A 27,274-nucleotide genomic window follows, 5' to 3' on the forward strand; every position below is an offset into this window, starting at 1 on the left:
CACAGCAACGCACGGACGGGCCGGGAAAGGCGCTTTCCCGCCGCTCCCCGGGGCGGGGCTGCGCATGCGCGTCGGCGCGGGCCGGGCCTGGTTCTGGAAGGTTCTGAGGGGAGAGCAGCAGGTCCGGTCGTGTGGGGGGCCTGGGAGTTAGGGGATTGTTTCTTGTGCGGAAGAGTGTAAAGCTAAGGCAGCATGTGAAGGTCGGGGGAGGGCGGTAAACCTGAAAGCTTCGTTTCTTAACAGTCTTTAACTTTTTACTGTGCTGTTGTTTGTTGGGTGTTTTTACACTGTGCCTGTTAGAAGTGGGTTTTAGGTAGAGTGACTAGAGGAAAAGAGACAGGGGCAGCAAATTGGTTTTTTTGGTAGGAGTGTGTTGCTGGGAAGGCCCCTTTTACCTTCTGGTGTGTTTTCTCAAGGGTTTGGGCTGAGGGGCGTTGTGACCTCCTGCATCTTTGCAAGGTAAATAACCTTAGCGTTGGGTGTGGGATTTGAGCAACGTGTGTGTTCTCATTTCATTTTTTATGACAAAGTAGGTAGGTTAATATTAAATACTGTAGTAGAGTCAGCCTTGATGTGGGTGTGCTTTGTCCTTGATACTTAAATAGGACATTTACTGGTTTTGTATGTCTAAAACTTAGAGTTTAGGAGAGGTTATTTATGCCTCTCACATGTTATTCCTGAAATAAAAGTGTACATTTTTTATGTATCTAAGGCAGCCTTATGTCTCTCATCTTACAGTATATTATAGTGCAGTGTTAGACTGAGGTGTAGCCTGGGTGGTGTGCTTGTATCGTATGATATTAGGTAAAGCTTCTAAAATACTTTCAGTTGTTTCAGTGTCAAATTGTGAATAATTACTGCCATCTCTTAATAAAGCATGTTGCTACATCTTGCCACAGTGTAGCTGTATTGTTTCTTACTTAGCACTGACTTGTTCAACCGAGCTTTGGAAGTGGAAGGCCAATGTCTTAACTTTCCTCTCACAAAACATTTTATTAGGCAGCAGCTTTAGTGTGAATTATTTTAAGGAGTAAGCTAGAGCTACAGTGGTGATACTGTGATATCCTGCTTTGTGCCAAGATTAAGTGCAGAGTATTTCAGTCTGTAGGTAGTTTATTATTCCATTGTAATTCCTAGGTAATGTTTTGTACTATTGCAGATTAATGTAATGTGAAATACCAGTGAAATTCTGTGTTATGTTAAAATTGGGTTTAGCTACAGTTGGGGCTCTTTTGTGTTTTGAGTTTCTTTAAGGATGGTAAGCATTTCCCTCTGGTGTTTCTATCCACTTTATGTATGTAGATTGTAGCAACCTTTGTTTTCCATCAGCCTATTTTTGTTTGCCTTTGAGTGTAAGGTAAGTAACTACATACTGTAAGTAGGCAGAGGATAAGAGGTGTGTTTTGGTCTACTAAAAATAGATGTGATTGTTGGTAAATAACTGTGGATGGCAAAACCCAACTAGGTTTTAATATAGCACCTCATAAAGGAGGACTGGACCCTTTGTAAGTTCTTGTTTACATTAAGACTCCTGAGACAAATAGCAGAAGTTTATAGGTTTGTTTCAGGTGTTTGCTCTTTAGATATGCTTCAAAACAAATGACAGCTTTAGAAATTGTTAATCAAACTTTTGTTGTTCTTTTACAGTAGTGTTGAGGAGGACTCTAGCTGAGAAACATGGAAGTTGTGGTGTTAGAGGTATGTTGGCACTTTTTAAGGTCTTAGGGTTGCAGTTTGCTTATTTCAATGCCAGTCTCTGGAAATCCAATTTACAAATAAGGTGATGTCTCTGTATTTCCATTCACCATCGGTTGGGTCACATGGATTATATATTTTTTGTCATTCCTTCTAGGTTTTTAAATTGGTTTTATCTCAAGTCACCAGGGATGGAGCTAAAATCTCAAATGGAAGATATGGAACATAGAGTGTAGTACTAGATTCCACTGAACTTCACAAAAGATTATGGGAAAGAAATATTTTTCCTGGAACACAGCCAGGACAGCTGATGCCAAGTGACCAAAGAGATATTACATATAATGTGATGTTAGGCTTAGCAATAAAGTTGTGGGGAAGGAGAGGGAAAGGGACACGTCTCCGGTTACTAAATGTGTCTTCCCAAGTCACCCTTTATATGTGGTGAAGCCCTGTTTTCCTGGAAATTTCTAAACATCTGCCTGCCAATGGGAAATAGTGAATGCATTACTTAATTTGCTTTGTTTGCATGCACAGCTTTTCCTTTACCTCTTTAGCTGTTTTTACATCAACCTGTGAGTTTTCTCACTTTCACCTTTCCAATTTTCTCAACCACCCCACTGCAGGGGAGTGAGAAGCTGGAATTAACCTACAGTAATTGAGGACCTAGATCAACTGAAACACTGGCTAGAGAGCTATAAAGGCTGAGCAGAAAGCTATGACCGCATTTGAAAGAAGCTGGCTCTTGTGAACTCTCTTGATAGAAAAGCCATTGGTGGGCTTTGTTGTGTATTTTGGGTTGTCTTGTAGACAATATGGAAGAAAAAAGCTCTGTCTTTGCACAAAACCTGCTGTTTGGGTTAAGCAGCTTTTTAGATAATTCTACCAACTTTTAGACTATGCATAAAGCAATTTGCAGTGCTGAAGAAACTTGGAAGCTGAGAAGACATTTAAAGAACTAATGGTCTGAAGTTGAGTCATAACTGGGTTGTTAACATTCTATACATTAAGTATTGGTCCCCAAAATTTTTAAGATGCCTCACTGAAGATTTTAAGTTTGAGGGTTTTTGTATTTGCTGTTCAGATGTTCTTAAAAACATGCTGTTATTTTAGCAGGAGTTAATAACGTTTCTTACTGTTATTTACCCCTTGTGCCAGATTGAAGATCCAAGTTGCTTTTGGGTTATTATGAAAGGATGTGGGCCTTACGTTGTTGATGAAATAGATTATAAAAACCTGAATGCTGAAATGAATCAGTTCTATGACAAACTTTATAAAGATGTGGATGACGTAAAATCACTAACGGTAGAAGAAGGCCAGGTAAAATTATTGCTGTATGTTGTAGATAGAAATAATCTGTTATCTGTGTGTCTTTGGGAGTGAAGCATTTATCTCTTTTTTTAGTATTGCTATGTAGAAAGGTAGATCATATCTATAAGGATTATATTTCTCTATATGTAAATTTCATAACTACATAAGCTGCAATGCTTGCATTTTAAAAAGAAAATTGAGGGCTCTAAAAGCAAACTACACGCAAAAGATTTTTAAGAACCTTCTGTCTTCTTTTTTCTCTTTCAGATTTGTGTGGTTTTCAGCGAGGAACTCAAATGCTGGTGTAGAGCAGTTATTAAGTCAGTGATGCAATGTACAGATCATTATCAAATAGAATGTTTTCTTGTGGATTATGCCAAATATGTTTTTGTTAAATCAAATGAGTAAGTGATTGGGTTTTTTGTATTTGTTAGCTAATGCATACAAATACTATGAGTATTTTAGATGGTATGGGGCAAGGCTTTGGCTTAATGGAAGTGTGGGTTGGGTCTGCAAGGAACTGCTAGATGTATGACAGGCCCTTGCAGCTATGGATGCAAACTAGTCCTTGTTTTGTGAATTTATAAATGTGTTCTATTGTAGGTTTTTGATTTTGTAGATATTTGCAATTAAAATAATGGCAGTTTGTTATTACTGAAATGTATGATTGCCAGTTAATGTTTTTTATATCTACCTTGCTCTCTTAATAAGTGATTACCTGAAATTGAAAAAAAAAAAATAATTACATCCAGGATATAATAGCAGGGTTTCACTTGCTGGAGCAGCTTTTTGATGTCTAGGCACACGTATGTATGCATGATTTTTCTTGCTGTAGTTTACTAGCTTGTTTACTAAGAGCTGACAGTCTGTCTTGGCATAGTGCAGACGAGATGAATTTTCACAGGTTCCCAGGTTTTAATAAAATCACTGAGGAAAACTGCTTTTTCTCAAGTCTCAAAATGTGTTTTTGAAAGATAACTCTTGTTGCTCTTATTTAAAGTTCATTTTTCTAATAAGATAAGCAAATTTGAGTACAAGAAGCTTTATCAAATGGGTTTTTTTGTTGCTTTGTGGGGCTTTTTTCAGTATTCCACAAAATTAAGAAAACTTATTGAAAATATTTTAAAATAAATCTTAATGTTTTTAAATTGGATGTTGCTTTATTGGAAAACAGCTTGACAGTACCCTGAGTTTAAAATACATTTAGCTAGAAGTAAATGTGTGATTTACTGCTTTTTCATTGTAAAATAAGATTTGAACAAAAGTGATAAATATACGGATCTTAAAAGCTTCCTATATGCAAAGTCTTGCTGGTTATTGAAAGCCTCCAGCCAAACCAAGTGTAAAGTGTAAAGATTAACACTCTAGCGATAGTTTTATAAAGAATACATTATTTTTAGGAAAATGAGTACAAATGCAAATAAGTGTATTTATCGGATTTCCTACTTGCTGATGTTAATAATAATGGGTTTCTCACACAGAATGCAAAATGGAATACATAGTGCCAGGTGGTATATGTGGTAGTATGAGAGCTAAATATCATGAAAATACTAGATACTGTAGTGATGAAGGATGAGAAAGATTGCAAGTAAATAGCAAGTGCATTTGTATCCAGAGCGAACTTGCTCACTAATTGCACCTGATAGCATCTCTCTTGGAGAGAAAATTAAACTGTTTTCAGGGTGTGTGACTGTGGGAACTAAATGTCTGTGAGAACTGTGTTTTCAGATATCGTGAAATGGAAATATGAATGAGACCAGTGACTTCTGGAAAGTATGCTCTGTAAAACTGAATTATTTCTGCTTTGTTTTCAAGCATTCGAGTTGCACCAGAAGCATTTATGCAGATCCCATACAGAGCAAAGAAGTGTAGGCTGTATCGCACAAAGCCACTGACGTTGCATATCAACTTTTTTGAAAATTCTGCAAAAATGATGTAAGTAGAGTTTAATAGATTTATTCTATTCATCAGTTTTCTAAGTGTGAAGTTTTATTGCAGATTTTTTTTTTATTATGTTTCAAGAATAATGTAGGGAATCAGATTTGGAAAACTTTATTTCAGAGGAACAGTTCTTAAACTGTTTCCTTCATTATTTGCATTTCATTATTATCCTGTTTGAATCTTTTTATATTTATTAAAAACATTTGGAAGTTTAGACAAGTTTCTGACTGCCCTTACCTTTTGTCTGTGATCCCAGACATGTTTCTTGATTCCTAGCATATGAACTCCCTTAATAATCTGTCCTGAAGTGCTGTTTCTTACAGATGTTCATCTTACTCCTGATGCACTCTTTTCAGCAGCAGTTACATGCTTGGCTAAAGTTCTATAGCTGTTCATAGGTAGCTTTGCTTTTCCCTGTTCTGTCTTTTTTCTTGACGTATTTTTGGATTCTTGTTTTGCTTTCCTTTATATTTATGTCAGATTTTTCTCACTACAATTTTGAAGGACTTGACCAAGGTTTCCCTGGGGTCTGGTGGTAAAGAAAAATGCTTTTGTATCTTTGATTTCTAGGGTGTTATTTTCAGAGATCAGATAAGCTGAGAGGAACTTGATTAGATTGCTGTGAAATGTGGCTCCACAGCAAGAAAGCTACTTTGATTTGCATCATCAAGGAATATTCAAAACTACATTTGATCAAACAGTTTGATTTATTTTTTTATATACTCGTGTTTGGGAGCAGAAATTAGTATTTGATTTCCAGTATTCTCACAGAACATTTTTTGGATAGGAATAGCGTATATCTTGTGTGGGCCAATTTTGTGAATTGTTGAAGTAGTAGCTTGTAATATTTTGCTTACTGTGCTCTTCATCTGAATCTTTTTTATACTTAAAGTTGCAGAAGATGGTAAAGAGTAAGCTTGATTTTTCTGCTGGAGACCTTTCAGTCTTCAGCACTTCAGCATGTAAGTGCTTGTTCAAAATTGCTCAATACCTGTTTAATTACTGTGTTCTACAAGTGGATTCTTAAGTTATTTTTGGTGGTTGTTCTTCATTTCTAACAATCACATTTTGTGTTGAATGTAAGCCATCATACCTTGACAAAGCAATATCCAGTAATTTTGATCAGTTAATTTTATTGATGAGCTGAAACAACATGGTCAAGACTGAAGTTTCATTTTAAGCAGCAAGATTCTGCTAATCTGTCTAGTCCATGCACTCCTTAAGATCTGGCTTGACTTGAAATCTGTTAGCATGCGTCCAAAGTTTTTCCCAAAATTACCGTTTTAGTTTTTTGTGTGGGATAACTGATTGTGTTTCTTTTCCTAGACCAGCCAAAAGATGGGACAGTGCTGCTACTCAATATTTTCAAAACCTTCTCAAAGGTAAATAAAACATTCTGCCAAAATCATAATTGGCACTTTTATTTTGGGAAAAATAAACTGTTAGAGAAATGTAGTGCTGCCTAAGTTTGATAGCTGACTAGATGGTGTCTGGCTCTTGGACAGGCTAGATAAGGCAACACTCGCTTAACGTTTGTTTTGAACGGTGGAGTGTTTCTGTGTACTTAGCTTAAATCTTTGAATCAGCATCACAGCTGTCTTTTTGTAGTTTTGTACAATGGCAAGGTCTGGCTTACAGGTTTGAGTTGTTTGACAAGCTTACATGACAAGCTCAGAAAGGACTATCCTTATGTTTGTTAACAGATTGAGCTCCAAGTAGTTAGTAAGCTTGAACTGTTGTGGGTTTTTTTTTCCCAGTCTGTTCTTGTCCTTTTCCATATTTTTTATTTTAGTAGGTGATACAGTCTTTTTCATATCAAGCCTTCTAATTGTATGAGACAGCTTTTGATTGTACTAGAAAAGCACCTGTTTGCAGAGATTTTTCTAATCTTCTTTCTTACATGCTTTTATCTGAAAACCTTCCTGTCTGCTTATCCACAAATGTAATAAGCTTCACCTAAAAGACATTTCAGGAGGATTTTATGAAAGCTATAAAGGGTCTTTAACTAGCTAGAACGTAACACTTCTCATTTTTTCCCCACACACATCTAATGGTGACTATGCAAAGTAAAGGTTAGTATGGAGCAATAGTTACGTTTAATTTCATAGATATTCCCAGACTGTACTGTAAATAGTAATACTTACCTAGTTGCTGGCACCTCCCCAGTGTATGCAGAAGTGCTTCAGAATTTACCAGTGGATTTTATTAGCTATGTTTGTTTGAATGAAGAACCTAACCAAGCAATACAGGTGTGCAAACATAACTTCTTTCAAGAAAAAGATATGTCAAGTTTAGAAAGTATGTGTTTGTACTACCAGTTGTTGGAGGCTAAAAGATAAACTTAAGACTTTTAGTGTAAGACTAGCTTGTGTGAGGAGGTCTCAGTAATCTCTTTTTATTCTCAGACTTCCTTCAAAGACTAAGGAAAACTTCATTTTGTAACTTTAAAGTTTGTATTGCCTTGTTACTTGTTCCGCATAGAAGTTACTACATTATAATGGCTTCTCTAAATAAATTGATTATATAACTGATTTCTTGTTTTGTCTATGTCAGAAAGTGCAAATGGAAAGTACTGATCATTTGATAAGAGTTTAATCTTTTTACTTTTGATTATTACCACATTTAGCAAGTACTGAAATGAAAGCCAAGTTATGTGCTGTGGAAGGTAACACATTTGACATTTGGCTTTATGTCTCAATACAAGATGAAAAGGTAAGATAATTTTATACCTATGAACCTGTTCATGGATTTTGCTATGTAAGTTATAACTTTGCAATTAGTTTAAGGGCTGAAAAGCTTTACCTGCAACTGAGTTTTGTAATTTCTGTCAGATACAGTAGAAGATAAATTATTAACTTATTAGAAGGGTTTTTTTATATTTCTGTTGCTTGTAAACTTTTTGAGGAATTCCAGGAGGCAGAAATCCCATTTTTCTTTATGTAAACCAATTTTTGGAAGGTACTGATAAGCAAATGAAGTCCAACAAGTACTTCAAATGGACAACTGTAAAATATTTAGTGCACTTTTGCACCTTTTTTGCAGTATCACACTTAAAGATGTTTCAATAAGGCAGTTGTGCAGTATTACAAAAATAAATAAGTTCACAGTTGATTTTACATAAGACTGAATCCTCAAACCTTTGGAAGAAAAAAGATAGTTCTACTGTTGCAATTCCAATTACACAAATTAGTTACTTGGGCTAAATCTCTGATGTACCTACTATCAGATGTAAGCAGCTGTGTGGTAGATACAGGTTAACACATTTGAATGCTGCTTCCACTTGGACTGTTCTACCAAGGCTTTCAACACTGCAGTTAGTCTCTGCTATAGACAGTAACTCTTAAGTTACATAGTAATTTGAATTTCTTCTCTCAGTTGAGAATTCTAATTGGCAATAGTGTCACTGGTTTCTGAGCCAATGGAGCTTAAGTTCTAGGCTTATTATTACTTTTTTCTGCCAGATTTTGATACATGCTGAATTAAAAAGAAAAACCAGCTTGACTTATTAATGGGATGAGTTTTTTAATTGTTAGGACTCATAAAAGTTAATTTGGTACAGAATTTTAGGCAGAAACATGAAGCTGACAACTAAGTAACACTTGTTTAGAGACCATATAGGAAGATACAACTGACTTTCCTATTCTTGGAGTTAATCTTCAGAAGGCATTTGATTATACTGGTTATGTCTTATTAAAGCTTCAAATAAACTGAACAAGTATGTGGTGTATAGTTTGTTGCTTGTTGATACTGGTCAATAAAGATCTTGGTTTTTTAGGTGTGTGTTAATGATGATCTTGTCTCAAAGAACTTTGCTCATTTTGAAGAAACTAAAGAGAATACAGGGAGTTCTGAAGATTGTCAGGAGAACAAAACATCATTAAATCTTGAGTCTCTTCCAGTGAAAATTGTAGAACCTGCACTTGCTTTTAGGCCAGTGCTGTTTCAGGAGAAGATACCACCAAATCTTGAAACAGGTAGGGACCATGTGTGTTGGAAACAACCATATATGCAATGCATCATGTGTCTTTAATTGGATATACTGAACATGAACCTACTGAGTCAGTTCAACAATTTAATCAAATGGTATCCTGCTAACAAACTATGTTTATGAATCAGACTTTAAAAAGACCCATTGAATCATCAGATGCAAGAACACTGTGAAAATTTTTATACTATATATAAGACAAAGGAAGGCTTGAGGGTGATTTACACAGGCATTTGTTGATACGCTTAATAGCCTTAGATATGACTGAAATTACTTGTGGCATTGATCACTGATGCATTAATGGTTTTTTTTTAGTTGGGAGGGATTTATTTGAACAGATCCTTTAAAACTAGTGTTTACCACAAATTCTCTTATGGTGATTCAAGTATTTAAAAGGTATGCAACGTTCTATCCTCCGTCCTTTTTCATCAACATAGTTATCTCTATGTAAGGATAACTATTTTTTGGTGGGGTTTTCTTGCCATTAGGAAATTATACAAGCAACTAAATAAGCAAGTCACAACTCACTCCAAATATACTGGCTCTTTGTGTTCAGATAACTGGAAATGTGTTTCTGCATTTTTTATCTTTGTAGGTCTTGCTGTTTCCAGCTCCTTGCTCAAAGAGACATGGCAAAGGTTAAGCACAGATCTAAATGAAAATACTGTATCTGTAAGTATTATGTTTTCTATTAAGTTGTCAAAGATGAGCTACATTAAAGATACTTAGGACAGATTAAGAATATTGTAGTAATCTACCTTGTTTTTCCATGTAACAAAGATCTGGGGGACTACACTAATTCTTGATATTAAAAAGAATAATCTGTTTCAGTTGCTTTTTTTTAAATTGCAGAAATTTTTTTTAAAGTACTGCAGTCCTTAAAAAGAAGGCTGTGCCTCCTCTTGCACTCCTTTGCTATAGTTCTGTGAAGGTAACTGTCTACAATACACAGTTTTCTGAATATATAAAAATGTATACTGTAATGTTTCTCTGAAAACAAAGTAGTCCTTACGTTGTACCATGGTAAACATTCATTTGAGTTTCTTATTTGTTGAGTCATCTAATACTTTAAAAGTCTAATCTGGTTTCTTGTGGTTTTCTTTTTTTACTTGCTGTTCTTTTCTGAAACATTTTCAAAAGGTCAGCACTCATTCCTGAGTGTTAAGTGATGTACTGAATGGCACAGTTGGAGATACTGCAATGCCAGTGGCAGGAAAGGAAAATGAACTGATATATTGTAGGCAAATAATCACAGAGTAGATCAAATCTCAGATCTTTTAAAGAGCCTGTGTACTGTTCCATGTCTTTTTCTGCAAGATGCCTTAGAGGATAAGTTTGTTTCTGTGATAGCAGTGGCATTACTGCTTCTGTCAGGTCAGAGGGAAAAAAGAGTTTTACAGAAGCTGTGTTTTAACTCTACAGATAATTGAAAGATAACAACCACTCCTGAACTTAAACATTTCAATAAGTTATTACAGCTTTCAAAAGAATGGTAATGAAATCAGTAGTGAGAATTCATAATGAAGCAGAGTGGAATTATCTTTGTACCCTTCTGCAAACAGCTGAATTATCAGCTACTTGAGGGATGCAAGTCTTTGACCAAGTCATACCTGTTGATTTTTAGTGACTAGTGATGAACACTAGAAAGTCCCCTATTCAGGACCAGACATCTTTGGGGTAACTCTGCATCCAGTATCTGCTACTGTTTAGTCCTGTGAGGATTTGCAGTGTGTTATTTAGGTTCATGTGCATTGTCTTTGAGTGTGCACCTGGGTAACCTGGTTTTGTTTTTCCTTCTGTCTGTCATGTGCACGCTTTCCATTCTTTTCCTTAACTTTGTTTTAAAAATGAAAATGTTTAATCAGCATGTGTTCATACTAGCTCAGGTCCCCAGTTAAGGCTGTAGCTTGAGATGTGACCATTAATTTTTCTTTTGTCTGGGCAATGTTCTTGTCACATGCTTGATTCTTAGTAAAGAAAACACTGTTCTGTAACAAGTTAGGCAGTTTTCTGAAGTTTATTGTATAAAAATCATTGTCTTATTCAGATAAACTTATAATTTATACAAAAATCTCCAAAATGTTTGGACAATTATATAGTTAGGTAATAAAACCATTTCTGACTCAGTAGACTAAAGAAGAATTTTTCTAAAATGTTGCTCTTCAACAGAATTTTAGTGCTCAAAATGTGTTCATCTTTTCTTGATAGATCATCAAAGCAGTTCCAGATTTGGCTGTCAAGGAAAATGGAGTAGGTCACACAGACAGGTATGGTGCATCATGTTAAAAATTTGAAATAGATATGTGATCAGATAATGAGGAGCTGTAGTATGTTTCCAGTTACTATTCTTAGGCAGCTGAAAAGGTAGAGGATAACAGAAGATGCACACACATAGTTTTGGGCAAGAAAGGAATTTGAAGCTGCCCAAACTTATCTGGACTACAATAAAAATACTGGCTATTTTTTAGCAATAGATTGACAACAGAGATGTGATGGGAAAGTATATTTTCTGCACATGAAACATGAAGTTGTGTTATTTTATTCTTAGTGTGATCTATGAAGTTGTCAAACTTAATGAAATATGACTATGAATTCATTAGTGCAATGCTTCTGCTATGCTGCATGTCAGTTGATGCATATGACATAAGCCCCAGAAGTGTTTTTAATTCAGTTTCTAAGGCAAAGATCCATTGTTTAAACTTTAAGAAACCATTTCCTTATAGTCCAGTCTGATTTACTTCTAAAATTGAGAAGCCTACCAATTACCTTGTTAAAAAAAAAATATTCCTTAGGATTATTTTCAGATTCTTAAAGGCCAATACTAACTTCTGTTTTCAAAATGGTACTTTTTGATTTTTCGTGTTCAAGGGTTTTCCTCCTTGGCACAATTAATACATTAGGAGTATTTTGCAAAGGAATTGCATCATGACATATTAGAAATAGTTCTGGTATTTACATGTCACGTTTTACTTTTACGTTTATGTTGGATTTAGCATTTGTATGTTTCTCAGGCTTCAGCAGTTCTTAAAATCTGATCCTGTGAAGACACATACAAGTGAAGATGACCAACAGGTATTTCAAGCATTAATTTTCATTTAACTTGTGCAAAAGTATTATGTGTATGTGGAAAATTTTGGTACTACAGGGATGGCCTTTGTGGAAGGGGGTCAGGGGCTGATTCCAGGTGCATTAGCAACAAGAGGCCCACTGTGGGTCAAAGCTGAGCCAACCAACAGAGTTGGTGGTGCCTCTTAAAACATAAGAAAAGGCAACAAAAAAAAAAGTTAGAGGCAGTCCCAAGATCAGAGGAGTAAGAGATGCTGCATGCCAGAGGAGGTGTACCTGAAGGGACTGCAGTCTGTGGAGGACCTACAGCAGAGCAGAGGAAAGAAATGGGGGAGAAACAGAGAGAAACTGCTACATTCTGACTGCAGTCTCTGCTGCTCATTGCCTTGGTGGGGCGCTGATGGTAAAGGAGAGGAGAGGCGGTCAGGGTGAAGTAAAGGTGTTTTTATGAAGCGTGTAAATGTGTTTCTTTGCTTTTGTTTCCCATAGGCAAATCAGTACTCATATTAATTGGCAACAAATTCACGTAAAGTTGAGTGTGATTTGCCTACAGGAGTAATTGTTAACAACCCTATCTCTGTTTTGACCTATGAATTTTCTTACTCCCTGTTTTTTTGCCCCATCCTTCTGGAAGGGGAGAACAAGTGAGCAAGTGGCTGTGTGGGTGCTTGGCTATGAGCTGAGGCCAACCCACCACAGCAAATTTTACTATCTGTCTTCTTTAATTGTATTTTGATTGCGTTATAGCTGAGTGCTAGCTGTACACAAAACACCTAGTGCATTCCCTGGAGTGGATTAAGACTAGTGTTTAGACAGTCTTGATAAATCTTCCTTTAAAAATACTAATAATCAGTATTTCTCACCACTTGTGTTTTAGTTACCAGTATGTATGGTTAATTTAAAATGTATTTACACTTTTTTGCTAGATTTCATCAGAATACCATTTTTTTTTAAATATAAAAGTGCTTTTGAGTCATATGCAAGCTGAAACCCTTTAAGTATTGCCTTTGTTACCTATTTGTTGTATGGTTTCAGAGTTTTCAAGATCTTAGGGAAGAAAAAAAGTTCATCTTTCTAAGCAATAAAATTGAGCCATGGTCTGTTCTGGAAACAGCACCACTTCTTGATGGTCTGAAAAAGGTAATACTAATGTCATGTTTTGCATTGAATATCTTTTTAAGGCTAGTGTCATGCCCTAACTTTAGATATTAAATATTAGTACCTAATGTAGATTGAAGAATGTCTAGGAGGTTGTTCATGTGGTTGAATAAGTGAAGTTTCAGAGAGATGCTGTAAGAATTATATGCATTTCTGGTGTATCAACTGCTGACACAAGTCATGGGATTTGAATTTTTATTTAATTTTAATGCCTCAGCCTAGAAGAACTTTTTCATATTGCATGTTAAGGACACTTATTATGTAGTGACTATAAAAGCTTTTAAGTCAGCTGATGTGTTCTGGCTTGTGTTGTTAGTGTTCAAGTACACCATTTTGATGTAGAACTCTTACATTCTCTTTCTGTAGGAACTTACTCGGAACAAATTTTTGGGCCCTAACTTCACAGAATCTTACTGTTGGCCACCAGTAGCTCGAGGATGTGATCTAGTTGCTGTCTCATATCAAGGAGATGATCCTTTTCTATATATTCCACCAATTATTACAATTTTGCAGTTAGGAAGCTGCTACACAGCCTTTCCAAGCAGAAATGGAGTAGGTATTTATGAGAGTAGTTACAAGCTTTCTGTTTTAAACTGCAGTTGTGGAATAATGACCAAAAAGATAGTTGATATTCAGAATGTATACATTTAATGTGATTTTAGAGTATCTTTGTGATGCATGCCAGTTTGTAAGCCCTCTGCTTAGAGAATCACAGAAATGGACTCCATGAATGTGGGAGTCTAAAACTTGTTTATCAAGTAATATCTAACATGTCTCATGTCATACCACTTTGATACTTGCTGAAGCTTTGTTTTGGAGGGTATAGTGTGTAATCCTTAAATTGAAATTTGTGTTAGCTGTTTTAAATACTGTAATTCACTTTCTAACTTATTAGATCACAGGAACATAGAATTATTGAGGTTGTAAGGGAGCTCTGGAAATGGTCTAGTACAACCTCGAGATAAGATGCTGCTGCTTCTCTTAATTCTTTGCACCTTGTACAGTATTATGCTCTGTGCATCTTTTTTGTCTCCAGATAACCCAGTGTATGGTTCCTTGGGTCTAACATCTGCACTTAGGTGGTGATATGGTACTAACAGTTTCAGTTTTGAATTACTTAAAAGGCCTGTATTGCAGATTTTGTTTCTGCTCTGGATGCTGAAGTAGGATATCCTGAAGATTCTGAACTCTTGTCTCGTACTATGGTCTAAAATTTTGTCCATATATATGTAGCCACTAGCACTTATTTTATGTCCTGGGTGGAAAAAGGCACAACTTGTTTTTGACCTACTGAAAACATATGAGAAATGCTCCAGACGGCTTCATCCAATGTTGATAATACTTGGACAGAACAAAGAAGAAGCTAGAAGTGTGAATATCCAAGGATGTAAGAACACTTTTTATCTTTTTAATTATGCCTGAAAACAATGTTGGGTGTCTTAATTGCAAGAAATTGTGACAGAAGCAAGTTATACATTTTAAGGTTTTCTATAAAATGAGAATTCCATTTCTTTCATGCTGTAACTCTGTAATGATACGTGAAGTGGCAGTAGTGCTATTTAAGAGTAATAGGTATTAAAGCAGTTAGAAGATCTACATGGTCAGCATCTTTTTTATAAGTTTCATAGCAATAACATTTGAGCCAAATTAGTGGGCTGGCATTAATTCTCTTCATAGTTTGGTGATGTGTTCAAGAGCTTTTTTCCCATTCTGCTACCCAGTGAGTAGGCCAAAGGTGAGCAAGAAGCTGGGAGGGGACACAGCCTGGACAGCTGATGCAGACTGGGCCAGAGTGATACACAGTACTGTGTAATGTCATGCTCAGGAATAAAACCTTGAGAGGTGGGAATGATCTTGTAGCTGGGCTAGGTATCTGTCTGCCTGTGGGATATTGTCAGTTGTTGCCTTGGCATCACTTCCATCCCTTCCTTCCTTTACATATTACACTGTCTTTGTATAAGTTTCATCTTTAGAAGTGTCTCTCTTTGCCAAAGAAACAAGACTTTGAAGGATTGTGTAAAACTTTCCATTTCAGCAGTTCATAGTCCTACATCTGTCATTCAAGTTTGAGCCTGGTGGATGAATTCAGAACTTTTTTTGTAGAGCTGTTGGTATAGTTGCACAGTTTAAGATTGGGGGGGGGGTGTATATATATATGTACACGTATATGTGTGCAGGTATCTAAACTACAATGTGTTTTAGTCCATTTTTAAAACTTAACTTTTCTAAAGGCTGCTCTTGCACTTATTTAAATATTTACCTTCTGTCTGTCTGAAATAGAATAGAAATAGAATCAAAGGATCACTTAGGTTGGAAAAGACCTTTAAGATCAAGTCCAGCTATTAACCCTGCTCTACCAAGTCTAGCACTAGCCCATATTCCCAAGTGCCACATCAAGACAAATTTTAAACACATCCAGGGATGGTAACTCAACCACCTTCATAGACAGCACGATGCATCTGAAATGTTAATGTGCTTTTTTTATTAAAACTATGGTCCTGTGGTGTCTTGTTAATGTTAAGTCTTTTCTTACCACTTGTAGGTTTAGTAATTGTGACTACACCATATAGTCTCCTGAGACTGTTTGAACATCACAGTTCATTATTTTGTAGACTTTGCCATCTTGTTCTTGATGAGACTGAAGTACTGTTCTCTGATGCTAAAGAACAGGTAAATGACTTCTATGTTCAGATAATAAAATACTGTACCAGTTTTGCATGTGTCTTGAAAACAGTGTCACATACTGGAGGGAAAAAATGATTTCCTGAACTCCCGGAATAGAGTTTAGAAGAAAAAGTAATTTTAGAAAATCACACCTTTATGTTTCTGGCGAAACGAAACTCTGGAAAAATGGAGTTGTAATTTATTAAATGTGATTTCCCCTGCCTTTTTTTTTCTTTAAATCAGAGATCTGTCTTTTTCTACGCTACTGCTCCATCATGCCATCTTCCTTTGCACTGAATGATTTTTCAAAGGACTTGCATTATTTTAAAATTTGTGCTGCTATTTTCAGTGTGTCTTCAGTCTACTTTAAAGACTTGTATCAGTTGTCTGTAAGGAGCTTCCTTTTCTCTCTTTCCACTGAAGATGGAAGCGATTATTTGATAATGTTTGGAGTACTGTAGCTCTTCTAAAGCATTATGTTACAGAAAAGTTAAAAATACTGCTGCTGTGGAAAGGTTTAGTGCCAGGTTGAGAGAGATCTCAGAAGTGTCACAGATTCCTAGAATACTTCTTAGTATGGTAGTGCTTTGCCAGAAATCCTAATGTTGGTTCACAGCTGGAGTGCCTGTCACTTACATAAGGTGATGTCATCATGAATTTATTCTGTCTTAGTGGGTTTTATTTTTTGTTAATGACTCTATAGTGCACACATACAGCCTTTTTTCTTTTTTTTTTCTTTTTTTTTTTTTCCCTAGGCTTAGTATTTTTTAAGATTTGAACAAATCCTTTTCCTGATGTCTAAATCTTCTCAAAGCAGATCCTGTGTTATGATTCTGTGTGCATGCACACGCTGTTCCTTCATGCTGTCCTGTCACTTTCCTCTTGGTTCAGAAGTCCTTCAAATAATAGGATAAAAGTGCACAAACCAAACACTTAATTTTGGGATGTGGAAATTGTTTTGTTGTAGTGGTTTTGTGACTGGAAAAAATGGTATGCAGTGTATTTTTCACTGCTGTGTATTTTTCACTGCTGTGAATATTAATTGGAATAGGATAAGAGGATAGACTGTTGGTTTTTTTTCTTTATAGGTTTTTACTATATTAGATTGCTACAAAAAACGTGTTAATATTGAAGAGCGGGAATATTCACCACAACACATTGTTGCTGTTGGAACTCACTGGAATAAGCATTTAGTACACTTGATAAAGGAGTTCATGAATGATCCTTACATTGTGATAACAGCTATGGAAGAAGCTTCTGTCTATGGAAATGTGCAACAGGTAAAAATTTAAGGATGATGTCACTATTTGTTGACAAAGGTATTTTGCTGTTTGTAGTTATCACAGTCACTATACTTGGCTGTTGATGGTTCTTTTTAAGTGGGTAGTCAGTGAAAACTCACAGTGAAAATCATCAACCTTCACCTCCCAGGTATGAACTGAGGTAACCTGTGCAAATTAATCACAATATTAATGTGGGATTTTGATTGGTGTTGGATTTCAGCTAGGCTTCTGGAAGCTGCCTTAAATGCATACCTTTTGTGGGAGTTGTATATTCTGGAAGTTTAACAGATGTGCCACTTACTGGAGCTACCATTTACTGGATTCTCTTTGCTAATATATAACAATGCTTAGTACTTATTACAAGGAAGAGTTATATATTAAAATATATATAGGTCCCATGAATTTTCTGCTTTTTATCTACTAGGTTGTGCAGCCTTGTACAAGCAGTGAGAGAACTGCTGTGTTACTCAAAATACTGGATTTTACCCACAGTCATCTTCAGAAGGTGCTGGTATTCACTAACTCAGTATATGAAGCAGAGATGGTCCATAAGGTAAGAAGATACTTAAATTTAGGTAGATAAGTGGGTTTTTTTAATTGTTAAGGTATGACAAACTAAAATGTGTTGGCTTAGAATGCATTCATTACTAAATTCTTAACTGTGTTCTCTCTGTCAGGTTGGAACTTTGAGTTTAATCAAACTGGCTTTTTTCCATTAAAATTCTGTCCAGTTTTGTTTTTTACTGTTTCCAGGAGTAGCATGGGGATAAAAAATTTAAGCCACCATGTTAGGAAGTTCTGGTCTGTCACTTCCTACTCTGCAGAGGAATAGAGAGAACGCCTTGACAGTGGGAAAAGCCTCAATTGGAAATTGTACTTTTTTACATGTGTTTAATAATCCATAGGATCCCAACCTTTATTGTTTTTCTTTTTATACAAGATATTAATAAACTTTATCTCCAATCTCAATTTTTTATTTATTTTTTTCATATCACCTGAATTTCATTAGCTTTCCCTTGGTTCTCTTTCCAGTAGCTGTTGTATGCTAGTTACTAATAAAATACAGTATTTATTAGAATTTATTAGAGCAGTTACTGTATTGGAAGAACATAAAACTGTTTTGTCATCCAGGTACTGAAGAGCAATTCAATATTTTCCTTGAAAATACATGAAGAAAGCAAATATAACTTCAAGGATATCTTAGAGCAGTGGACAGGAAAGTATCAACCTGGCACTCATGTTGTGTTAGGTGAGTATTTTGTTTGTCTAGTTGTGATTATGTCTTCTTGGTGACTCATGTTCTACACTAAGTACTTACATTAGGTGATTATACCACTTCCACAGGGTCAGTTCCCTGTGAATTCTTTGTAGAGATACAGCACATTTGTTTTTTTTCTTGTTGTTCCTGGGTCCCAGGGTTAACTGCTGTGAGGGAAAACCTTACTTATTAGAGGGAACATAAGAGAGGGGTTTTGATGCATTAGTTCAAGGAACTACTAGTACTTTTGCAGAATTTCCATTATTTCACAGTGGTCTTCTACAATAGAGGATATTTTCAGTTTGAAATAATGTAGAAACTCTGAACACTAATAATTTCCCATAAGTTCTGGTTGAATTTTATTTTTTAAGGTCTTTGCAGTAGCAAAGACTGTTACCCAGTTTCAAACTATTTTTTTTCCATTTTGTACGTCAAATGCAATAAGGTTGACTTAATTACATCTGCTTTGTGTGTTCATACAAAGGTGTTAGCATTTCTGCATTACTTCAAGTGCTTTCTCTTACTCTTGTGAAGTACATTGCTGTGGGCAATTCTGTTCTGTGAAACAGATATAATGTACAGAATTCTGCTACATTATTAGAGACTAACATGAAATGCTGGCTTTGCTGTATGCTTAGGAAGTGTACTAACTGAAGAATGCAACACCTTTTGTAATACCTCATATGCTTGAAGTATCACAGTTACGAGTGTGTACGAAACGTGTGTTTAGTTTTAACAGATGACTGTGTGCAGTCTTTGGGAATCACTGATGCAACTTGTGTGATACATTTCAGTCTGCCTTCTCCAGGAGCCTTTGGTCAGCGTCTGCTTTGCATGTCTGACAACTTCTGTGACATGATAAAGGTTTGAGTAAATCCTTAATTTGTTAATTTAATGTGTGATTATTAAGTGGTGAATACTGTCTCAGTTTGAGCTTTCCAAAAATATTTATTTTTTTTCTTAGGATTCTTCTGTAGATCAGGAATGTGCCAAGTCAGTCATTCTGCTACCAGAAAACAATGCATGTCATGCACTGGGAATCCTGCACTATTTGCAGCACACAGAAGCTGAAATGCCACCAGAGCTGCATGATTTAATTGTCAAGATGCTAGAAGCTGAAGAAGAAAATAAATGTTTAAGGCCACTGTGTACCTATCTTAAAACATTTGGGATTTGCAAGTAAGGAAATAGTAAGTTTTCTTGACACCCATAATGATGCAGCATGGCATTGGATGCCCTCAGTGATGACTGCTGCTTCTTGCTTGATGAGTTCTTGTATTGGACACTTTTATTCAAACAGGTTTTTGCTCATGCTTGATTTTTGTTTGATTGTGTTTTTTTTCTGTTTGCTGTTGCACGTGTTTCACTTTTTTTGGGTACTTTTTATGAGAATAAAAATACTAATATTGTTATGGAAAGCAATCATACACAGTCTGACATTGTAGCATAATTCATTATCATTCCTGCCTAGATGTATTTGGGGGAACTTGAATCCAGTGTTTTGATTCTAACAAAAATTGCACAAGGTTTGTGTTTTACTGTGTCCCCTGTAATTTTCTGTCCCTCCAGAGTGGGTCAGTAGATTAATGACTTCTCTGAGCTGTGTGTGACTGAAGAAGGAAGCTAGTGTGTTCTCATGTGACTTCTACTGTATATAACTGTTCTTACAAGTAACAAAAAAAGTACACGATAGTGTTTGTTTCTTTGAAACAAGTTATTTGCTGTCTTTTGGGTTTTTTTATACAAACTTTGCCACCAAGAGCTGCTTGAATGTTTATGTCTAACCCCCAGCATCATTGATGCTATTTGACACAGAAACTGGGTATTGAGGGCTGATGAAATCTTAATGTTTAAAGCTGTTGTAAGTCACATCAAAACAGCTTAGAGCTGAAAACATAAGGCTTCTCTAATAAAACTTGTTTTAATACCTAGGAATAGAACAGTGTGTCCAGATCGTCATAAAATCAATTTACAAATAGATGTGCCCCAGAATATACCAGATAAAATGATACAGATGCCTCAATATGTGACAGTAAGTTGTTTTTACCTTGGGTTTGGGTACCAAGAAGACATCTTAGTAACTACTTAGTATATTCTTTATTTTTTCATATTACATTAACATTACAGTTGTATATATTATATATCTCTTAGATACTTGTTACTTTTTCAGTTTTTCCGTCTCCCCTACTTAAATAAGTTTGTAATTTGAAACTAGTGTTTTTATTGGCAGAATCCACATAAAATGGGATACAGCTTTTCCCTTATCTGCTAGGTAGAACAGTTATTTCCTACTAAGATGTTGACTAGAATATGGGCAGCTGGTATTAATAATCTTATTAATAATAGAATAATAATTCAAAATCTTCTGAAATAGTGTATACAGCAGCATCTCTTGTCACCTCTTTGTGCTGGAAGGAGGGATAGGTGGTCTTGAATATGAAAACTTACATGTCATTAATTTAAGAAATCATGCAGTCCTCCTTTTCTAATGGTCTTACGCTTTCAGATACTGCCTCTCCACATTGTAAATGCAACAAACTACTTTGGTCGAATAGTAGATAGACAAAAGGACCAGTATGCAATTCTTGCTGAAGAAATGAATGAGTATTTTAAGCAACCTAGTAATAAAATCTCTGTGAAAAATGTGGAGAAGCTGGCGTTTTATGGACTATGTGAGAAAACACTTTTTCACAGGTAAAAATCTTGGGTTTTTTAGATCATTCATGTAATTATACAAAGTAATGTAAAACTTTTTCTAAGTAGTTAAAAAAAAAAAGGCAACCCACCCCCAAACCCAGCAAAAAATCACTGCTATTCAAATTATTCTTTAAAAGGTATTACATTCTTTAAGTTGCCAAATAGAAGGCAGAATGACTACTCACATGTGCACACAAAATTAGTTGTTACCATAAAATACCATTTTTTAACTTTAAAAAAACTTCTTACAACAAATTATTTGAATAATAATGCTGTGTTTTCTTTCCAACTTGCATGAAGGGTTCAGGTGGTAGAGATTTCTCAGAGAGAGGAAGAAAATTTGTTCTTTAATGTCGAAATTAAATATATAGATGAAGGCAGAACAAGTCAAGTTCAGAGCTATCACTTGCTTCACTTACCTGCAAGGTTTCAGTGTCTGCCACCTCAGGCTGTGGAATTCATAGTCTGTAGAGTGAAACCCATTGATAATGAAATTGAATGGAACCCAGAGGTAATATTTATCAGATTTTTAATGGTATTTCCTTTAATTTCTTTAATTCCTCTCTGTGAATTATTTTCTTTAAAAAATATGTATGAACTGTGAATTGAGTTACCAAATTTCATTGCTTATTAGTATTATCAATAAATGTCTGCTATTGGGCCAGATTCTAAGTAGTCAGTTTTCTTGATTGTTTTCCTACAAAATAATGGAGTGAAAATTATAGTGTTTTCTTCTCAATGGTTTAAGTGGCTTCTTCCAGAAAAAAGTATTGCTGCTTTTGAATCTGTGGGGAAGTAGCAGGTAAGGGGTAGCTTTTGTCAATTGACCTGTGTTTGAGTATTCTTCCATTAAGGAAGCTTATTTCTTAAAGGCTAATATTATGTGAAAAACCTACAGTAAAGCTGGGACTATTTCAGTAGTTTATTCAAAACTGGTTTTATTTACTGAATAAACTTTTCACTGTTAAGCTCAGAAGATTGTTTCATTATAATTAAAATAATTAAAGTTATGCTGGTATATATGCCAAGTGAAGTGAAAATCTGTTTTGTCTAGGTAACCTCTTATATTAATAAAAAAATTAAAGGAAAACTCCATGAAGCAAAAATAATACAGACCTTGGGAAATACAGCTTGGGTTGACCCAATGGTAAGTATAGAATTTTAACATTGCAAAATAGTTTTATCTAAACTCCTTTACAACAAGACAGTTCTCATTCCTTCTGTCCGTTCCTATTTTTATTTTATTCTACCCGGTATTCATGTACAACTGTTGATTAATTTCCTGTGGTGGTGTCTGATCACTGAAGTAGGTTGCTCTGCAGTTGTAGAGCCTCCATCCTTGGAGAAGACTAGGATTGTTTACTTAATTGCTATCTTGGTTCTGTTAGATTGAACTAGGTACTCGTTACTTGAGCCACTATCACAATGAAAAGGTTGGTGATACTTTGAAAACAATTAAGCATGGATAAATACCTGGTTGAAAATCAGAGAAAATGGATTGCTTATAGGTATGAACTAAATGGGGATATGTTAAGTTTTACTGAAAGAACAGCTTGGAACTGGAGAGAGACCATTTAGGAAATGTAGTATCGATTTAGTTTTTTTTTTAATTGAAGGTCCGGGTTACCAGGCTTCCAGAGCTGAAGATTTCTGTCAATGAATACGATGTTCGATCTGAGATTTTGTCTACGGGTCTGGGAACTGACAATCCAGAGCATAAAACACAACTTCAGAAGTTGTGCAGAAACATGGAAATATCAGATTATGCACAGAACATGGAGTCTTTGTAAGTGTTTATGAATTTTTTCAGCGTATACTTTACTAGGAAAAAAATATTTAATTTTAACTGGGTGTTTTTGTGATTAATATTACTGAATGTGATTTTCATTTAAAAACAGGGACAGCAGTGTTCATGATAGGTCTGCTTTCCTTTAACTATTCTTAACTCAAATAACCATAATGGAAAAAAAAATACCAATTCTAGAAAATAATTAACTAGAATTTGATTCAGATAGTCAAGTTTATCATAAAAATATGTAGTCTGAATGCAAATTCTGGGAAAGCTTATTACAATCAGTAGTTTTTTTGAATGCTTACCGATCAGTACAGTAGAGCATGTTGTCAGTGTTTGTACAACTACAGAGTTAAACCTGGAAAATTTAAACAGTTTACTTTAAAAGGACTAGGACCATACTCTTAATGATTGTGGCTGCCTGATGGTTTTTGCAGTAACAGTACTGTACTTTTTTTTTTACTTCTAAACTTTTATAACTGAATTAATACTGTATGTGGTGGAAATGCACATATCACTGTGATCTGTCCCAGACCCTTAGATCCTCGATTTAAAATGCTTATGAGCAAGACAGCTGTAGCTTTTTTTGTTCTGGCCTCTGTGTAGCACATGGTTCAGGAGTTTCTTCAGCCACATCTTTCTCCATTTGGGGAGCTATAATTAAAAATAAAATGCTTTTGTCTGAGTAAGTTTTTTTTAACATTTACAAGGAAAAGAAAAATCTCAAATACTTTCTTTCAGAGAGTGAATACTGTTTCATAAACAAAAAAGGGTCCCTTAAATTACCAGCATGGGCACTTTATGTATTTTCTCAGGTTTGGGCAGGTTAATTAAGGCTGTTTAATTCTGTGTGCCAGTCAACAAGATGAGGAAGCCTAATGCCCTCTATGGTACATTTCCATCATAGATTGAGGTTCCTGCATTTCCTTCTAGAACTGTACCAGAGTTTAATCTTAACCAAAAGATTTTGTTTTACATGTAGTTTGTTCAACCCTAAAAACCAGTATTTGAGAACAGTGTTTGCAATGTTGATGCTTGGAATGCTTTTTTTCAAGTTGTGTTCCTTACGGAGGTCTCTTAGGCTTCTGCTACCTCAAGCACAACCTTTTTGAATGTATTTCTTGTTTCATGGTGTTAACTGAAGAGGAAGGTGGGAAACCTCCTAATGGTAACCAGAGCATGTAATGCCTGGGACCAGACAACTTTATTGCGAGCCTATGTGCAACCATTCCCTCTCAAATATGTGTAATGCAACTGTTTGGATGACTCGCTGTGCTTTGCAGACTTCCTAGGCCATAGCAGAACCAGAGGGTCATCATGCCTATCTCTGGCTGTCAAGTAGATTGACTCTGTTACAATGTTTCCTGAATCTTAAGTCCAGCTGTTGAAGTCCCTAACTGTACAGCTGAAAAGCCAGAGGTTTCTTACTACTAAGTGAAGAACTTTGAGTATCCTGAAGTCTTCACTTTTTCCAAGTTAGAATGAAATATGACCAAAAAGCCCCCAAACCTGTTGGAATTATTTGTGAAAGGGAATAATTTTCCCATCTAGATCTATCACACCCATTAAGGCCAGTAGATTTATTATTTTTTAATGATTCTAAGGAAATGCTTATGCCATCAGCATTTTAAATGTTCCCCTGACTTGGATTTCTGTATAATGCTTCTGAGTTACTGAAGTTCAGCAACCCTGTGATGAGAGTTATGGTTTGCTAGAGTGCATTTTTTTTATGTATTGGATTGAAAAACTTGAAGGATTTCCAGCTTTTATTACAAATGCTTAAATATTTAAAAATATTTTTAAAATGTCTCTTATGTGTTCAGAAGTATAAAGGAGGATACAGCTGGTCCAGAGAATGCATCCAAACCACAGAATATGTCTGTACCAGAAAATCCTACCGAAAACTGCAGTTCTTCTGAAATTACTTCTGGGAATAATCCATGTGGTAAATATTTTAATTTTTTTAAAATAAAATATTTAATAATTAGGTTCTTAAATGTCAATCTAAGATGTTTTACCAAATGCAGACTTACCTGAGTATACAGAATAGCACCATATTGCTGATCTTTGCAGTAAACCACACATACTGTATAGTTAGCAGCAGATGCTGTGAGAGTAAGCCATATTTGCTATTTGGGAAATGCTCTGTCCTTGAGAGACTCAGAACTGTTTGGGTCTGAATGGAAAGGGGAGCAGTAAGTCTCTCCTGTAGAGAGGACAAGCCTTTTGCTGTCAGAGGCCATAGGGTTTAAGGAAGCTGAAATTTGTTGAAGTATGAGGTGAATAACAGCATCGTTCTCTGGGAGATTCCCCCCCAGAATCCCCAGGTACACCCGCCAGGTATAATATGGCTTTCCTCCCCCTCCCCTTTTTAATCCAATGCTTAAGTTCACACTGCTGTATTCAGTCAGTAGAGTCTTAAAAGCACATGGCTTCGTCCATCATAGAAGAGAAACAGAGGATGATCTGGCAGCAGTTGGGACATCGGTTTGGGGCAAAGCTGAGTTATTAAAAAGTTGCAACAGCAAAAAGTCACATGAAGTTGTGGAGTTCTTCTCATGGAAGGCTTTTCTTTTTTTTCCCTGGTGTCTGTAATGCCATGTTTTCAGTTGTGATGGTAACATCAGTATTAGTTGTTTCATTCCTGAAACTCTTATTCAATCCCTGAAACTGTTAGTTTCTAAAATGAGATGTTTCAGGTTTCAAATAAGTAATGGCTTGAAACTGGAAAAACCTTCATCTGACCTGGAAAACTGTGTTGTCTGTTTTTTTTAATTCTGTTATATCAACGATAATACACCATTTAGTTAAAATTTTCAGTCAATAATTCAACTTTATTAAGTCTTTCCAAATAGAAAGTACCTAATCTAAATGCCAAATACAGTCTTGCAGTAGTAATTTGACTGCTAACAGGACATTTTTATGATGGTGCTGAGGTGTCTGGTTTCTATAGTATAGTTAAGTGTAAAAGACTTTTCTGGGTCTTTATTTCTAGAGGGCATAGCTCAAGCTAAGGAAACAGAAGACTCTACACTGCGTCAGCATAAATGGTACGAAACTGAGTTGTTCCTGTGCTTGTTTTTATGTGTTCTGCCTGTATGTGAGACAGCTTAGCTGAATACTTTTTATTTTGGAAAAAAATAAATCCAGTTAAACTTTCTTTATTTTAGCTTTTATCCAGAAATAAAATGGTTTCAAAATGAAGAGACTGTTACGGTGAAGGTAGGAATAACAAATACAACTGACTGCAAATACGAGTTCTCTAAACATAAAGTGGTTTTCAGGTAGGTTTAGGAAATTTAAGTATAATAAACAGTGTTTGACTGTCAGCTTGCGTTTAATTTTTTTTAACTTTTTTTTATAATGTAGTGCTTGTTCAGGAGACAAACTTTATTTGGCTGACATGGAGCTGTATCAAGATATACTTACAGAAAAGTCTACATGTGTCATTAAGGATAAAGAGGCTGTTCTTGTTCTTGTGAAAGAGAAAAAAGGAGCATGGTGCAAACTACTGAAGAGCAAGGTGAAGTGGACATTAATTTGAGAATTGGTGAATGTTCTGAATATATTCACTGCATCAGTGCAAATATTTCAAACTGTTTTTGTCAACAGAATCCTCATGTGTCTTTTGATTTTGAACACTGGGAAGATTTTCAAGAGAAAAGCCCATTTCCAGCTGGTAAGAAATTAACAAGTTGGTGTTTATAATACATGAAGTTATTAGCATCCTCATTTTTGCATAGGAGTTATCAGAAATACTTCAGTTATGTGACACTTAGCTGGCTTACTCAGATTCTCTGAAAACAAATGAGAGGACCTCCAATAGCAAGCTATAGGGAGCAGGGTAATTTTCTATTGGAATAGCATGAAAAAAAGTTTGAAGTAGTTCTTAATGTTTTGGCCAGTTTTGTAGTCTCAACTATGGGGGTTTTGTTGTTTTGGTTTTTGCTTGAATACTACTGCGTATTTGTTCTGAAGCTCTTGTTTTTTCTTGCTTTATAAATGTTACACTTTTTTAATTACTTCTAGGCACTAAAAAAGTGGATTACAATACTGCAGTAACCCCAGAATCTGATGATTCAGAAGACAGTGAAACAGAAAGTGATGAGTAATTTGGAGACAGATTTTCCACTGAGAACTGTTTCAAAATAGTGTCTCTTGCATGAGTATTTCCACTAAAATTGATAAAACCAAACATATAAGCTACAGAATTGTATTTAATTTTAGAATTAAAACAGTGAACAAAGTCCTTACCTTTGTGTGCTGAGAACCTGAAGAAATACTTCATAGAAAAATATTATGCATGTTTTCCAGTGCCTTCACTTTAAAATTGTTGGCTTTAATAATGTTGTGCACACTATGTGGGCAAATGGTAAGATCTAAAGATTAAGCTTGGGTTCTGAAACAGTTGAATTTCTTAGTAATTA

The 27,274-nt window shown here is 35.5% G+C and overlaps 1 protein-coding gene across 1 annotated transcript; it reads left to right on the forward strand.

The window, feature by feature from the left end:
* The first annotated feature begins 1,677 nt into the window (after nt 1-1,677).
* On the forward strand, nt 1,678-26,959 carry LOC104396330 (putative ATP-dependent RNA helicase TDRD12). The gene is made up of 28 exons (XM_010006164.1): nt 1,678-1,698; nt 2,851-3,012; nt 3,271-3,407; nt 4,819-4,938; nt 6,271-6,326; nt 7,571-7,656; nt 8,720-8,918; nt 9,525-9,601; nt 13,031-13,135; nt 13,520-13,705; nt 14,387-14,540; nt 15,696-15,823; nt 16,906-17,097; nt 17,525-17,653; nt 18,232-18,349; nt 19,089-19,222; nt 19,323-19,537; nt 20,291-20,390; nt 20,865-21,052; nt 21,356-21,566; nt 22,110-22,202; nt 22,672-22,841; nt 24,671-24,792; nt 25,843-25,897; nt 26,018-26,131; nt 26,217-26,370; nt 26,460-26,526; nt 26,877-26,959. Exons 1-28 carry the CDS (start codon nt 1,678-1,680, stop codon nt 26,957-26,959), a joined length of 3,576 nt encoding a protein of 1,191 aa, XP_010004466.1.
* Nucleotides 26,960-27,274: the final 315 nt, after the last annotated feature.

Source organism: Chaetura pelagica, unplaced genomic scaffold, assembly GCF_000747805.2.
Source record: "Chaetura pelagica isolate M959 unplaced genomic scaffold, ChaPel_1.0 scaffold139, whole genome shotgun sequence".
Classification (NCBI taxonomy): Eukaryota; Metazoa; Chordata; class Aves; order Apodiformes; family Apodidae; genus Chaetura; species Chaetura pelagica.

Bases quoted from the DNA above. Each gene is read 5' to 3' on its own strand.
- LOC104396330 (XM_010006164.1), top strand. From the start codon at position 1,678: ATGGAAGTTGTGGTGTTAGAG. The intron at 18,350-19,088 runs GTGAGTATTTTG...ACGTGTGTTTAG, and splicing joins TGGCACTCATGTTGTGTTAG to TTTTAACAGATGACTGTGTG. The intron at 26,132-26,216 runs GTAGGTTTAGGA...TTTATAATGTAG, and splicing joins AAACATAAAGTGGTTTTCAG to TGCTTGTTCAGGAGACAAAC.